Source organism: Drosophila subpulchrella, chromosome 2R (genome assembly GCF_014743375.2).
Source record: "Drosophila subpulchrella strain 33 F10 #4 breed RU33 chromosome 2R, RU_Dsub_v1.1 Primary Assembly, whole genome shotgun sequence".
Taxonomy (NCBI): Eukaryota; Metazoa; Arthropoda; class Insecta; order Diptera; family Drosophilidae; genus Drosophila; species Drosophila subpulchrella.
Window position 1 is genome coordinate 1,572,257 of NC_050611.1, and position 15,115 is coordinate 1,587,371.

General features: G+C 46.6%; 7 protein-coding genes across 12 annotated transcripts in view; 2 read left to right on the forward strand and 5 right to left on the reverse strand.

Annotated features, from left to right (window-relative positions):
* LOC119551803 (alpha-protein kinase 1) overlaps window positions 1-15,115 on the forward strand; it is a 75,857-nt gene that overhangs the window by 26,947 nt on the left and 33,795 nt on the right. The gene's annotated exons all lie outside the window — the stretch shown is intronic.
* Window positions 7,825-8,800, forward strand: LOC119551809. The gene has a single exon (XM_037861370.1). The coding sequence runs from the start codon at window positions 7,934-7,936 to the stop codon at window positions 8,777-8,779; it is 846 nt and encodes a 281-aa protein (XP_037717298.1). The 5' UTR covers window positions 7,825-7,933; the 3' UTR covers window positions 8,780-8,800.
* Window positions 8,777-10,219, reverse strand: LOC119551805. The gene has a single exon (XM_037861365.1). It carries the CDS (start codon window positions 10,141-10,143, stop codon window positions 8,830-8,832), a length of 1,314 nt encoding a protein of 437 aa, XP_037717293.1. The 5' UTR covers window positions 10,144-10,219; the 3' UTR covers window positions 8,777-8,829.
* On the reverse strand, window positions 10,386-11,373 carry LOC119551807. The gene has a single exon (XM_037861368.1). It carries the CDS (start codon window positions 11,304-11,306, stop codon window positions 10,419-10,421), a length of 888 nt encoding a protein of 295 aa, XP_037717296.1. The 5' UTR covers window positions 11,307-11,373; the 3' UTR covers window positions 10,386-10,418.
* LOC119551814 lies at window positions 11,523-12,362 on the reverse strand. The gene has a single exon (XM_037861374.1). It carries the CDS (start codon window positions 12,189-12,191, stop codon window positions 11,673-11,675), a length of 519 nt encoding a protein of 172 aa, XP_037717302.1. The 5' UTR covers window positions 12,192-12,362; the 3' UTR covers window positions 11,523-11,672.
* On the reverse strand, window positions 12,541-13,901 carry LOC119551808. Its single transcript, XM_037861369.1, has 2 exons — window positions 13,760-13,901; window positions 12,541-13,657 (listed from the first exon to the last, which is right to left on the reverse strand). Exon 2 carries the CDS (start codon window positions 13,621-13,623, stop codon window positions 12,754-12,756), a length of 870 nt encoding a protein of 289 aa, XP_037717297.1. The 5' UTR covers window positions 13,624-13,657; window positions 13,760-13,901; the 3' UTR covers window positions 12,541-12,753.
* On the reverse strand, window positions 13,768-14,733 carry LOC119551810. Its single transcript, XM_037861371.1, has one exon. The coding sequence runs from the start codon at window positions 14,572-14,574 to the stop codon at window positions 13,789-13,791; it is 786 nt and encodes a 261-aa protein (XP_037717299.1). The 5' UTR covers window positions 14,575-14,733; the 3' UTR covers window positions 13,768-13,788.

Consider the following 15,115-nt stretch of genomic DNA (forward strand, 5'->3'; position numbering starts at 1 on the left):
TTAATTCAAAATTAATTGCAAATAAATTACCAGGCAATTTGTGTGTCGAGCTGGTTGTTTGCGGCTTTCGTCTCTGCGCCAGCTGCATGCAACATTGAAATTGTCAGAGAGTTTAAGTATAAATTAATTATATTGCCAGTAAGTTCAACTTATGCACGTCTACGTAATGCCAATAATCATCAAGCGACTTCGGGCCACTGTAATAAGTATCTGGCAAGTTGATTTTGACGTTGTCCGGCTCTAACTACCCTGGCTCCTTGCCTTAATTTCATTACATTTACGCAAAAACCGACTGAAAAAAACAAACTGCAAATGGCAAATTGCCTTCGTCTTAATTATGGTGGTATTAAAAAATTATTAACAATGTGGCTGACGCTGTGCGGACAACCACATGAACGGGTTACGGTTGTCGCTGTCGTGGTTTTCAATATCATAAATAATAAGGTAATTTCTATTGCGTGATAATGGACTTGATTGGTACTGGGGAAATATAAACATGGAAGTCTTAAGTTTATTAAATTGCATTCGGGTGCTTAAAAGCCAAGCCTTAATCAATTTAGTTCGGTAATGGCTATATGGCTAACAGGCTTTAAATTCGACTAAGTCGCTGAATTTAATATATACAACAATTTTATTAATTTTTATTAGGACCAGTGGGTTTGTGAAAATTAAAGCAAGTGTTATAAAGCCACTTATCTACTGATCTTTATATCTATTGCTTGTCTGATGACCTAGAAAATACATTGATCTTCTTGGCCATAAATCTCTGGCTGATTCATGTGTACATATTTGCAACTGGGAACTCCGTTAACATATGAATCATCATCAGTACCCTCTAGCCCACCCTAGATTCCCATTTTCCGATCTCTTGACCTTTCCTTAGTCATATGCCAGATGCTCCGAAAATTGTTCCAAATCTCGGTTGACCCCACATCTGCACTTGGCAATCGATGGGAGCCAGCTGGATGGCAGCTGGGAAAAGGGATCGGGCACCCAGGCAGGGTTAATAATTAGCGAAACGCGATTTGGGCCAACTGGCCTCCATGGGAGAAAATATAAAAGCCATGCCCACTGGCCATGTGAGCGGAGAGCTGCAGATCGGTCTGAAACTGAGGCTGAAACCGAAGGAGTTTGGCATTAAAATAAATTTAATATAGCCGCCGTTGTCGGAGCCGGTTGGCCCAAAGCTGAGACTCAGCCTGAGCCTGAGCCTGAACTTGGCTGTGAGTCTCTCATAATTTGCGGGGGGACCGCGACCGGGACGAAGTTGCAGCCACAGCCGCCGGATCGAACCCGAATCCGAACTCGAAACTGAGACACTCCACTCTGCCACAAGTTGGCTTCAATTAAACCTGTGTGTGTGTGCAATAGTTAAAGCCAAAAATAGCATTTAAACTCATTAATTTAACGCGTGATTATGACCATGTTTGTAAGAGTACAACTTCGACTCGGACTCGGAGTTCGTGGCTGCGACTTGCCTGCTGGAAGTCTTTACTCCAGTCCAGAGTATGAAAAACGTTGCCAAAAGGCATAATATTTGTTGCTTGTGTTATTGTTATGGTTGCTGTTGGTTTTGGCATTTATTTTGCGCTTCTTTTGCGGCCAAAATGCTCAAAACGTTGGCTAGGCCACCGAGAGAGGAGCGTGTCTCGGTTTTTGGCTCTCGGATTGGCCGGATCGCTTCGCATCGCATTGTTGATGTTTTATGCATCAGCGGGACAATTCAGGCTGCACTGGCAGAAAACTAAAGGCCATTTACATAATATATATTTATTTTTCGCAGCCCTTTTAGGACCTTTCTAAAACTGTTTAAGGCTAATAAAAATATACAATTTAATTCCATTATGTGCGTTAAGCGTTTCATACTGAAGATGCTGAAGAAATCTTTTTAAAAATAAATGAATGTAACGAGCCCCTTCTGATCTCCCTTTATACTTTCATAAGAATCCTTTCTTATGCATTTTTGAAAAATTTCAAAACCATTGTTGTAACAAGATAATTAATAAAATTATTTTAAAAGAGACATATATTTTCAAACCGACAATGAAAATGAACTGAAAATGAAATTCGAGTGATTTGTTTAGAAAACTGAAACAGTCCTGCACATTTTGTATTGCTATTGTTTTATTGTTTACGATTTTGAAAATATTGATAAGCCGACTATATTTTTATCAACATTTTTAAAAATTGTGTTTAAGAATTTTATTTTAAAATCGGAATAAGGCCTGTATATATTGTTTAATTGTTTTTATGTATACATTTATTATTTTTTCACAAGTCCCAGTAGTTAAATCTATGATTACTTAATAAATGTTTCACCTTTAGATTAAATTTGAAAGGTTCGTTCATTCCCCCAGTTATTTTTCCGTGCATTTCTCTGAATGCGTCACAAATTAAATGCACATTCGCTCTGGCTGTAGGAAAAACCCACAAGACAGGCTGAAAACCGAAAACATAAAAAAGATGCCACAATTTCGATAATTTTTCTATTTGTTAGCATTGCGTTTTGGCCCCGAAAGAAATTGGCCATGAGCAGACATACCTTTATGGTTTCGCCGAGCGGGAGAGCATTAATTTTTTTATGTGCTCATTGTGGGGCCAAGTCCAAGTGCAATCCAAGTCGGCGACCAGGTCCAGAGCCCAGGCCCAGACCCAGTCGGAGTCGAACTCGAACTCTTACCGGGTTGTTTATTTAGCCCAGCCATGCAAAGGAGGACGGGAGTGGAAGTAGGAGCCAGTCTCCTCCACTTGATAATTGCAATGAAATTGCATTCTACTTCCATTTAGCCAAAGGCGCTAATTCGTTTATTATGAGCTCGGGCTGGGGAGGAGGGTGGCGGAGGAGGAGGAGGGCGGCCGAGATCCACTCCGCAGATGGCATAGAAAATTTCCAAGAAAAATTCATAATTTTCCACTCTATGCATTGGGTGTGGCATAGATAATAAAAATAGAAATAACAATGGCAGGAACAAGTTTTGTGGCCGATTTTGTTTGTTTAATGAGTGCGCCTGGTGGGTGGGTAGTACTGAACTCTGAAGGAAAACGTGAAACTTGGGCACTCTTGCCCATTTAAGGCAAAACATTCCATTTAATAAACCACTGACTTCACCGAGTAATTAGTCCCACACAAATTGCAACTAATATGCATGTGCAAAAAACGAAAACAAGGAGATGGCGAAAAGGACTTTTCAAAACTTTGTTGGTGTCATCGTTAGTCTTCTTTGTTGTTGCTTTATTATTGGCAGTGCCAATTAAGTGAAATTTATGTGCTTCAATAAATTATGAGTGCCGCAGCTGACATATGCGACACAGTGGGAAAAAAGCAGGGGGCGTGGCCAACGCCCCTCACCCCTCGCCCCTAAGAGCACAAGCCAAAAACATTGACGCAAAACTTTCGGCCCGAAAGGACAACAGCGGAAATGTGGTTCTGTTGGCGAGCGCGACACATGTCGCTAAGGTAAAATAGTTATTAGTAAATATATTCAGCACTTTATTTGCATACCCCGCACCCGCACCCCGCGGATGCACACATTCCGGGCTATATTACACATACGCCGGGTTGTCCGCCAAACAAGCTCGTCTGAGGGAAACTAATGAAACAATTGACGTGCTGGGAGTCGGCGCCCTCCGAAGCAAAGGGCTGATACCCGAACCGAACAGTAGTTGACTGCAATAATTATTCAAGCGCCAAGAACAACGACAGGTGCAGGAGCAACATCGGCAGGAGCAACATCCGCAGGAGCAACATCCACAGGAGCAACAGCAGTTGCTGGATAGATGGCTATTATGCGCCCAACTTAACCTGTTTTAGTAATTAATTTGGGTATTGTATGTTTTAATTAGTTTAGAAGGCAACGGCAACCAGGAGACTGATGACAGTAAATTGAGGGAATATTTTGGTGATTGGTTATTGACCTTATTTGTCAGGTGAAAGGGGTTTCAGGCTGCAGAACCGATCACACACACCGCCACGGCATTGTAATCTACTCGTTTAAGTAACTTTAAAAAACTTTAATTCTTCTTCAATAAATACCTATAGTTTATTTACAACTTCTTCCTTCTTTTTAATCAATGAACTTTAAATGCCTAAGGTAATATTTTTACTAATTATTTTAATTAGATACACAACATATTGCCTTTCATGATTTAATTGGAAAAAATATTTATATTAAGATAGTTTGTTGGTCAAATTAATGTTACCCATTTTTTAATTGATTTATTTATCAAAGTTTTAAATTTTTGTTATAACTATTAGTGTGCTAAATATATTTTAGGTCATTCTAGGATAATAAGCACTAAAGTAGCCTGTTTAACTAACTCAATATACACCGAATGCAAATATTTATCAATTTGTATACTATTTTTCTAACTAGCTCGCGAGATTTCTTTCTAACGACTTGCAACCCATCCCTTTGGGCCATCGATTACACACCCGCCACATTACCCGCCGTATTCTGGCTAATTACCGACTCCTGCCGGACTACTCGCGACCTGACTTCTGCCTTCGGGGGCGGCCAAAACATATTTCAAAGTCCGGCTAAATACATTTTTAATTATGATTTTGCGTTCGTAATTGTGACCTAAGCTAACGGCGGCTACAAAACGAGTTGCAAGTGGATGTCGTGCCGAGGTGGCCGCTGCAGCTCGTAGCTCATGGCTCATGGCTCATAGCCGTAATGGCCTACGATACCCAGCGGAGTCGTCGAATGGCTTAAATTAATAATTACGCGAAAGGCAAAAGGCGCAGGCCACGAGTCAGTGGCGACTTGCAGGCGTCCTCGCTGTTTGCATGCAAGTGAAAATAATTAATGCACTTAATGTGTAATTATTTCAATTAAACGATACCCTCCTCGTTCCGAGCACACCACACTCACTCATCATCGACCCGATCCTGTTTCCCACAAATCGGGCGGGACTAGGGTCGGCCTAATTGGCATTTCGCTGCTCGATCATCTCTGATAGCCGCCAAATGGGCAGAAGAAGTATCAATCTGCGGATCGGATCAGAAACCCGTTTCTGACGCGACTTAGCTTAATTATGCTAATGTCGTGCGAGCGGCCATGCCGTAAATATCCGCGAATTTATATCGACGGCCAATTGGCTTATGGTCCAATATAGCCAAGCACTTAGCCCAGTCGCTAATTGTCGCCGGGTGTTAACAAACTGATTACCAGCGTTTCCCAATCATAAGTTGCTGTATACTTTGTATGACTTATGCTATCCACCTGCGGAATTGACAGCATAATTTAGCGCATGTCGTGTTATTTTAGTGGCTAATGCTGCGTTTATTTCCCCTTCCTTTGACTTTCTTAATTCGGTTTAAATATTTTTTTCGTTACTGGCCTGCAATTATACTGCGATTAGAAAGTTTTCGTATTGATATACGAATGCCGTCTAATATTTCTGCATGTGCAAATTCGGTCGGGGTTAGCAGGCGGGCTAATGGCACATTTATTTATTATGGCCATTTGTGCGAATTACGCTCGCGTGCTCCGTAGCGCCAACTTCCTCTCAGGCTTCCTCTCGTTCTCTTTCTCGGGCACTTGGGTCTACCAGGCGAGCAGAAATGAAGGTTTTATTCAGCCAAATAGCTCCTGCATAGCTCCCAAATCTCTCAGCTTTCTCCGCCAGAACTGGGAACCCCACGCACTCTCCAGCCAAGAAAACTCCGACCGAGAGCAGCTGCCTTTGGACATTCCAGAGAAAATACTTTTGGGTGCTGGCGTGAACGAGAAAATAGAGAGTAATATGGGCCAGGAATTTAAAGTGCGGAATAGAGAACTAGGTGATTAGAAATTAACCAAAGACATCCCGAAAATATAATTCAGCAATGGGATTATTGACCTATGTAGCGATGAAAATATATACCATTATTTTATAGAAGCTCATTTATGTTTTTACTAAACTCCGTGGGGAGATTTAAACTTATTTCTGTTTAAGCACTGAAAACTATATTTTTACAAACAAGCATATAGCACATGTTAGGTACGTTAAATTAAAAATATATATTTGTTATTTCCTTGCGGAATTACAAACATTAACTACTAAGCGAATCATATTTTCTCAAATGCAGAAAGCTGAAAAATTATCTGAAATCATAATAATATAATTAGTTGCAGCAGCTCACATACAGACAATCTCTGGGCAAATAATATTTTCCCAACGCCCTTTAGAGTACACAATTTGATTATGCCATGTCCAGCAGCTATTTTAGATTTGATTTTTCTGCACGTTTTTCAGTTTTCCCAGCTTGATGTTTTTGTTCGCAACCAAACCCTTTTCTCTCGTCGAGTATTTTTCATATTTTAATTTAAATTAGAGGGCAACACCCACTAAGCCACTCAGTGGATGACGACGGCTATGATGACGATGATGGTGGCAGCTGCAGACAGTGGAAAGCTGTTCGTAACTCAGTCAGACACTCGCTCCGAGCTTAACGCGCTGATGTATGCTAATGAGCCGGCATTGTCGCCGGATCCGGCTGCGTCTCCTGCTCCTGGTCCTGCCCCTCGTCCTGCCCCTCCTCCCGCTCCTGATCCTTCTCCCGCCCTAACTCGATTGCCGGAGGAGGAGCTGCAGCCGGAGCGCTTCCATAAATATGCATAATGCAATTAACAGCCAAATGTAATTGCAAGCCAGAACAAGGAGCAAAAAATAAGTAAAGAGACTGGCATTAGCAGCCGACAAACCACCCGCATGGCAGTCACTGTCCCGTCACATCACTTCACTTCACATCACATCACATCACTCGGGATACATGACAGTCGCTCCGCTTCTCTTGCTTTGCATATGCCCGACTTTTCCGACTTTCCCGGACTGGAACTGGCCAACCTGTTCCCTCGCACATTTAATTAGGCTATTAAACAATTGCAGAACGCATGTTGGCCAGGCCGGGGCCTCCAGCCTGTCTCCAACCAGTTTGCAGCGCGGTCTGTCCTCGCAGTTCCGCCTCAAACCGAACCGAATCGAATAGCTTCGAATCTGCCCGCGAATCTGTGCCAAATTTCGCATAGGCACTGCCAACGACTTAAACCGACAAAACTGAATAACCGTTGCGTGCCTAGGCCCAGTCAGCGTCTTTAACTTTTGGCTTTTCCTCCGACTTTGCACTTGAAGAAATTTACATATTTCCAATTCGGAAGATCTTAAATAAATTTGTAGAGAATTCAAAAAGGACGAGTAAGGGAAAAAGAAATTAAAACCTGTGTTGATATCTAATTTCCATTTGTATTATTTATCATCGTTAACTCAAGTATCTTCGGAATTGTATAATATGAAAAGCCTCTTAAAATGACTTGGATAACTAAAACTTCTTTAATAAAAAATCAAGTAATAAAATTTAAATTTGTCCCATATATTTAAAGAAAAATTGATTAAAATTGTGTTATGAAAGATATAATTATATTGCTAGTTAGAAATACTATACTTATTAATCGCGATATCTTCTATTTTGTTCAGGGATTAAATCTAAAAAAGGTTTTTTACATGAAATGTAATTTGTCAAATTATAAATGCGATTTTCCACAGTGTGCCCTTGCCTTTTCCTCCATCTATTTGCGGGTTTGGCCAACTCTGCTGGCTTACTTGACTTGGCCTGGCTGATTGGGCGCGCGTTGTTTTGCATTTCCAGGCCAGAAACGGCGGCTGCGTAATAAAATGCATTTTAATTTGGCTAAATGTTCAATTAAATTTAAACATGCGCAGTCCGCTGTTTGCAATTTTGTGTTGCCTGTCGCCGCTGCGCTGAAGTTGAGTTGCAGGAGAAGTGAATGTGTGCGACAGGACCCTCTTCCGATTTTCACCAGTTTTTCCCCAGCAGGCTTCGAGCCATGTTTCGGCTGGGCAAGCAAATATTTTAACTTCAAGAAATCGTAACACTTCCGCTCCCAGAAAATAATCAAAATTCAGATTTTAGTGCAACTTGTTTTGGCAAATGTTTTGGCCCACCCTGTTGAGGGGCTTAAGCTTGCGACAGAGCAGCTCCTGTGGTAAGCCCCCAAATCCAACAAAGCCTCCGACGCCTCCAACACCTCCTGCACCTCCATCGACTCCGCCGGCTCCTTCCGGCAAGAAGGAATGCAAGATCCGGACGCACTGCATTCCGGCCGCCTTCTGCGCCGAATCGGATAGGTTCAAGTCCATGTGGGAACCGCCGAAGAACCTGCCCCCACCGTATCCCTTTGTGGTCTCGCGACCCAACGATCTGTGCTGCGATCCCAACTGCACCAAGCCGCTGCCCTCGTTCGACGAGATATACTACCGCCCCTCCTGCAAGGACGGTCCCTACCAGCGCCACTGGGTGGAGTGCCCCAAGTACATGATCCGCAAGAAGAAGGTCTGTGCCTACGACAAGCTGGAGGCCCTGGAACCCGCCCGCCGGGTGGCCAAGAGGCGCGAAAGGACGGCGACGAGCCCGGCCGCCACAGGACCCTGTCCCCATTTTGCTCCTCTGGCGCGTTGTGTTCCGGGCCGTCGTCCGCCCAGGTGCCACGGGGCCAAGACGCCCTCCTGCTGCCGCAAGCTGTGTGCCCCGATGCCCTGCTGGTCGGAGTGCAAGCAGCCCCCGTTGGCCAAGAAACCCCATCGACCGCGGGAGTGCGAGTGCCGATTCCCCCTCAGCCTCTGTGATGCGGAGCGGGGTCGTCAGTGGGTCCAGATCCACGGCCAAAGCCACGTCTGTCCCAGTGCCATCAGGAAGGCCAAGAAGGCTAAGGAAAAGCTCAAGAAACAGAAGAACAAGAAAAAGAAGGGAAAGAAAGACCCGAAGGACAAGAAATAAAGTTTAGCTTTTATATATGCATTTATATTTGTTTCTTGGTGGTTGTTATTTCACTCAGTATCTGCCTCCAGAATGGTGGCTTTGTACTTGCTTTTGCCGGACTCCAGATCGTTCAAAGCCTGCTTCAGAGCCATGCGCATCAGCAGACGGGACTCGGGTTCCGTAAGCTGGGCTGAAACCGTATAGCCCGTGTTGTCCAAATGGTCGGTGATCGATAGGTTTTCCTGGCTAGAAGGCTGCTCTTCATTTGACTCCAAGCTCAGATTTTTAGTGGGCTGATTGACCGGAACTTCGATGGTCTTAAAGGGTCTGTAGATGTGTATATGTTCCTTGGGCTGCATGTCCTGTTTGTCATCTGTCTTGGGATTAATCTCAATAGTTTTCGAGGGGCTGGATTCTTGGCTATCGCCAGCGGACACTATCTGCTCAATTTCCGCAGTTTCTTGTGGCAGCTCAGCGGTTACGGGTTCCAACTCATCGATGTCATCAGTCTCATTAGCTATGTAACTCTGTACTTCTTCCAATCCAGATTGATCGGACATCGAACTGTTCAACTCGGAGATTAAGGACTGATTCGATTCCTCCTCAAGATTCAAGTTCCCTTCAACATCCGAAACAGAGGGTTCAGACACTGCACTGGGTAACTCAGACCCCTGATTTGATTCCTCCTCATGATCCAGGTTCTTCTCCATATTTTGGTTGAATGCCCAAGAAGCCATTTCGGGTCCCGAATAGATTTTACCCATGGTATTATCTGCTTTACCCATAGCATTGCTTACCAAAGTGGATTCCTCTGGGTAGAGCGTATTTAAGAGCAGGGAAATCTGACTAAGTTCCTGCATCATAAAGTCCACATTTTTCCGCACGGAAGTAAGAGAGTTTCGTTCAAAGCTGGCAAAGGGTTCTTGAGAGTCCAGATCCTTAGTCAGCTTTTCCCGCCGGGAGCGCATTTCTTCGAACTGCAGTTCCTCTTGAATTCCGCAATGGTCGTCCTCGGTTTCCTCCTCAATCTTCATATACGGATCCTCCACCTCTGAGGGCCCGGGCATTCCCGCCAACTGCTCCACGTCCAGTTCGTTGTTTTTCCAACCCCAAGTGGCAGTGATATCATCATCGGTGTCCTGCTTACGTTCTTCATAATGGATGTTATTGTCCTTCACATTCGGCAATACAAACAAGTGACTTGTGTGTTCCACTTGCTCCGCCCTCTCGAATTTCTTCAGATTACTTTGGGTCTCGTCCGAGGAATTTGTTGTAGAGGTCGTATCTGAATTGTCGGACAGACAACGCAGGATGTATCTTGGATTCTTGGCGGAGCGGAGGATACTACGCCTTAAACCGCTGAGTACCGACAGGCGAGACATGTTTAAATTTTGAACGAGTCCTAGAAGTGAGTGTTCCGAAAGGGGAGTGTTCAAGATGTGAGATATCAACAACGTATTCGGTCTGACAACTTTGCTGGCCAAATTTCAGATTGCTGAGATTGAGATGGTTTAGGAAAACCCATCAACAGAAACCATACTGCTAAAGATATGGTTTCTGCTGAAGGGGTTGCCCCAAATGACTGAGTGCTCTGTTGGGGTTTCTGATACATAAGCTGTTTCAGAGATCCCAGCAAAGATCACAGTGGAGATAGCACTCATGAACAGCGGGAACAGCTGGGGTAGATGCTTAAGTTGCGCTTGGCCAAGTGGTTGGCCCGTCGAATCTGATCGCAAACGGACGCATTTGTCAGACATACACACTCGGGCGGACGTGCTGGGATGTTGGCCGGGTCCTCCTGGACGCACTCGGAGTAGCTGGGGAACGGGCACTTGATCTTCTCGCAGTCGCTGGGAACGGGGCCACCTCTACAGTCTGGCGGTATGCGGGCGGTTCGGCAGCAGGGCATGCGAACCCGCATGCAGCCCTTGGACTTTTTGTTCAGGCACTTGTAGCGCTTCTCCTCGTGCTCCGCGAGGCAGGCGGATCGTGGGCAGATGGGCAGCTCCCGGCGCAGGACCTGGGGAGGAATGGCGTCGCACCAGCAGCACACCCGCCTGGGTATCATCCTGGGACAGCACTCCCACCAGGTGCGCTGGTAGTCCCGGCACTTGTCCGACGGCTTGTAGTACAGAACGTCGAAGCGCACGTCCTCGCACTTCGGACAGCACTCCTTGGGATAGTGCCACATGGTCTCCGGGCGCTCGAGCTCCTTGTCCTTGTAGCTCTCCCACATGGAGGCGAAGGGCTGGCGGCCTTTCTCCCTCGGCTTTCTGCAGGGATTCTCCGCAATCCTAGTGTTCACGCAACACGGATAGCGAGGATGCAAACAGTCCTCCTCGCTGCAAGGTCGAACTGGCGGGTCTGTGGGGCTGCAGGGTCGCCTCTTCACCACCCTGCAGTGGGGCACCAAGCTCTCGGGGCATGATTTCTGTTGTTGACACTCCTTCGCCAACAAGGCGCTAAGGTGAACAATCCGACTTGAAGCCTCGAGCGCCAAAATGCCGGGCATCAGCACAATTTTCTTGGCCAATTCTCTGAGCATGGCTACTGAACTTAAATTTGAGTTCCTTCTCTAAGAGGAAGTGTCTGCCAAAACGTATGCTAGGGTGTGAGGTTGAGAGTTAAGTAGGGGGTTTCTTATATAGGGGTTTATAAAAGACTTTCAGTTGGTCCCAGTATCTAATTGAAATCCCAATAAAACACCCTCCATCGATTTCTCAAAGAACCTAGATGAAAAGACAAACGTTTCTGAACACTATACATCTTTAATACGTCGAATTAGGGACAATCTTGGAGACTCGATGCCTGTCTCAGCCGCAACTCAGTCACAACACTATACAGCTAAGTATTATGGCTGAGCTGTGGATGCGATTGGAAGAAAGATCGAAGACCATCCCTTTGTGTTCGGTTAATAGCAGTCCCGATACAGCTTTTGGCGATCGAAGGCAAGTGGATGTTGGGTGAAGGATTTTCTCGGCATATTCGCACAACTCTGGCCCTGGAAAATGCTGGCAAACGGAGCCGAGTACCGTCCGGCTCCCAGTTGCTTCCAGTCCTCCAATCCGTTCGACTTGTTGGGGAAGATGGCTTGGTTCCTCGGGAAGCTCAGACGTCGCGGTTCGGACTTTGGCAGCAGGCGGTCCTTGGCCTTGGCACACAGCTCATCCATGGCCTCCCGCTGGAACCTTTGGCCGAGGCTCGTGATGGTGCCCATCGGCTGCCACTTGTTGGTTGGCTTGGCTTGGGGAGGATCCTGGGAAGGACCTGATCTTAGATAGGCCATGGTGGCTCCGCTCCTCGGCAGAGGACTCAGCACCTTGTCGACGCACTGCGACTGATTTCGCACCACGGGCTGGGCTCGGGAGTAGCGGACTAGAAGCTTGGTTAGGCGCTCGGCGCACATCGTGGCCAAAACGGAGGTAGTCATTCTAGATCCTCTCCAGTTCTTCGGGCTCCTTCAGCTGCTAAATAACCCTGAGTGCTTTCGGTCTGCGTGTGAGTTCTGTTCGGGAGTGTCTAAATGGAAACGTTCGATTTGGAAGCCTGTTGCTTGATTAAAAATGGGATACACCGAAAGGAACGATTCGTTATATGGATGACTCGCCAAGCAAGGCACCCTGGGTGTCGGAAATGGGCTCAGAAAATATATTTAAATTTTGTTTTATTTATTTTATATATCTCAATCCCAGTCGCAAATGCCGCATTAAACAAGTATGGTTTCTATTGCTCGACTTTTTATTCACTTTCGCTTGTACTTATTTATACCAAAGAGAATTGTTTTGCCAATTTAGAATTTTTTATTATAAATGCTGGTTCTTTTTACACTTTAATTTACGCCACGTGGACACAAATGTTACTTTTTATTGACTGATAGTTTTCCTTTGGTTTTCTATGTTTTGAATTAAAGGTATTACGTCTTCTGGAGCAAGGCAATGGCAGCAAGTGGTGGTCATCTTGCGTCCATTGCTTCGTTCTAGAAGGCAGAATTCCTATATGAGCTCTTCAAATTCTTGGCTAGTACTAGGTCTGTAGCAACTGGGCTTGAGGTGTAACCTGTCCATCCTCATTTTCTCCCGAACAGCTACGCATTGGGGGACAGTGTTCAGGCATTGGCACTCGATTTTCCGGCGCGGTCTGGTCCATCTTCTCACCTCCGAAAACGAGGGATACGGAGCGCGCAACTTGGTGCAAATGGAGAACCTGTTAGGCTTGCGACAGTTAGGATCGCACCTGGCCGGTTTGCAGCAGGGCCAAAAGAACTTGCGGCACTTGCTGGCAGGATCCCGCTCGTAGTCGCCTTCTTCGCAAAGGCGCCTCAGGCTCCTGTAGGGTATGCCGCAAATCTCCGGACAAGGGTCCTTCACTCGATACTGAACCTCCGGCGGCTTTATGCCGTCCAGGCAGCACACTTTCTTCAGGCGCTGCTTCACCGGAGGACACTCCACCCAGGTGCGCTGGTAGCAGCGGCACTTGTTCGACGGATGGTAGTGGATCGCATCGAAGCGGGGCAGCTTGTCCTTGCAGAAGGGCTGCTCGTCCGCCAGGCACGGCGGCTCCCACATTGAGCGGAAGGGTTCCTTAAATGGCTTGGGCACCTTGGGGCGCGTCAGCGCCACGCAGGGATCTTTGGCCGCCGATCGCAGGACACAACACCTGCCCTCCACCTCCTCGTACTGATCCAAGAACTTCTCTCGAGGCAATTCGCGAGCCAGCACTTCCTTGGCGCCCACACATCGGTTGCTCGGAACATGATGGCACATGGGGTCCACCGGTTGGCAGGGCGGGTCCGGAAAGTTGGGCGCCTTGCAGGCAAAGCTCCTGAGACCCTGCCTGCGGATGATGCGGAGTGCCGACTGCATCCTCAAAATGTTGCGGGAATTTCGATTGAGCCTCCTAATTTTTTCCGTTCAAGCCCAGTTCATTTCAGTAGTGAAAGGTAGGAAGTAGTGAGTAGGAAGGCTGGGAAAACTTGGTCATCTTGAAAAATGAATCTACCTTGGAATCAGGAATGAAGCTGTATCCCCTCAGAAAGGGAAGCGCAGCCGGGATCTATAGGGAGAGTAGCCGATAAAGGGCTTGGTGCAGGGCCTGCCCGACTTGTTCCACCGACGGTACGCGTTCCACATGTCGCACGAAGTCGCCCCCAGACAGGCGCACTCGGAGCGGCAGAATCGCGGTATTAGGTGGCGACAGGCCTCCGAAAAGCTGGGCATTGGAGCCGTCTTCTTGCAGCAGTCGGTGACTCTGCGTTCTCTGATGCATTTGGGTGGTCGGCGGCCCGCCTTGCAACCGGGGGGCCTGACCGACTTGCAGAAGATGCTCATCTGGAAGAGGTGCTTGTCGATGGCCGAGAGCGGCGGCTCCAGCGGCGGACGGATGCGGCGCTTCATGGGCGGATATATCTCCGGATCGGGACAGCAGGTGTCCTTGGGCCGCAGCCAGAGGAGTGGGCACTCGGGCCAGGTGCGTTGGTATCGGCGGTACTTGTCCGACGGCTTGTAGTGATCGATGTCGTGGCGGATCAGCTTCTTGTAGCAGTCCGCCGGAGTGTCGGGCTTGCCCCGCTGATAGATCTCCTGGAGGTACTTGGGATACAGACTCTCCCCAAAGGAGGGTTTCTCGTAGCACTTGTTGGCCTCGTACTCGATCGGGCAGAACCATTTGCCATGCTTGCAGGCGGTGGTATCCTTGTCGCGCATCTTGCAGCACTCGCCGGAGCTGGCATCATAGTTGCCCCAGTTGTAGCAGCGACCCATGACCAGGATCCTCGGGATCTGTGCTCGGTGCAGGCGCATCTTCGAGGTGATCATGGTGCCTTGATTTCCTTGCTTTCCCCGATTTCCGAATTTAGAGAGGCGTCGGCCGAAAAGGTGGGATTCTAAATGTTAACTGGGGCTGTGAAGATCTGACACGCCAGCCAAAGGACCCCCTGTCCGTCGAGCACATTGGCAAAGATCTAAGAAGCACAGAGGAATGGCTGATCCCATTGCCCATTACTATAATAACTAATGATATAAAGGAGCAAGAATCATTGTGGCAATGTCAAAGCCAATGTGATTAAAGCCGGAAGATATATCTTTGATAAGATTAGTTAACTCTGGTATCTATAATGGGTGCCTTTAGACTTATATTCTACATCATTTTAAGATTTACTTATTCTTGAATTTCCTGTTTTTGAAAAAAAAGGGTAAGGAGCGATATAGCGTCTAAAATGACTCTGGGTAAGAACGAGATAGCATCGAATATGCTCTCCGAAAAAGAAAAGGAGAGCCATAAGCACGATAAGAACATAAATAAATAACTTTTTCTTTGTGTAACTGGTGTCCAATTAATATAAAAATTGACCGCAAT

Bases quoted from the DNA above. Each gene is read 5' to 3' on its own strand.
- LOC119551807 (XM_037861368.1), bottom strand. From the start codon at position 11,306: ATGCTCAGAGAATTGGCCAAGAAAATTGTGCTGATGCCCGGCATTTTG.
- LOC119551814 (XM_037861374.1), bottom strand. From the start codon at position 12,191: ATGACTACCTCCGTTTTGGCCACGATGTGCGCCGAGCGCCTAACCAAG.
- LOC119551805 (XM_037861365.1), bottom strand. From the start codon at position 10,143: ATGTCTCGCCTGTCGGTACTCAGCGGTTTAAGGCGTAGTATCCTCCGC.
- LOC119551810 (XM_037861371.1), bottom strand. From the start codon at position 14,574: ATGATCACCTCGAAGATGCGCCTGCACCGAGCACAGATCCCGAGGATC.
- LOC119551808 (XM_037861369.1), bottom strand. From the start codon at position 13,623: ATGCAGTCGGCACTCCGCATCATCCGCAGGCAGGGTCTCAGGAGCTTT.
- LOC119551809 (XM_037861370.1), top strand. From the start codon at position 7,934: ATGTTTTGGCCCACCCTGTTGAGGGGCTTAAGCTTGCGACAGAGCAGC.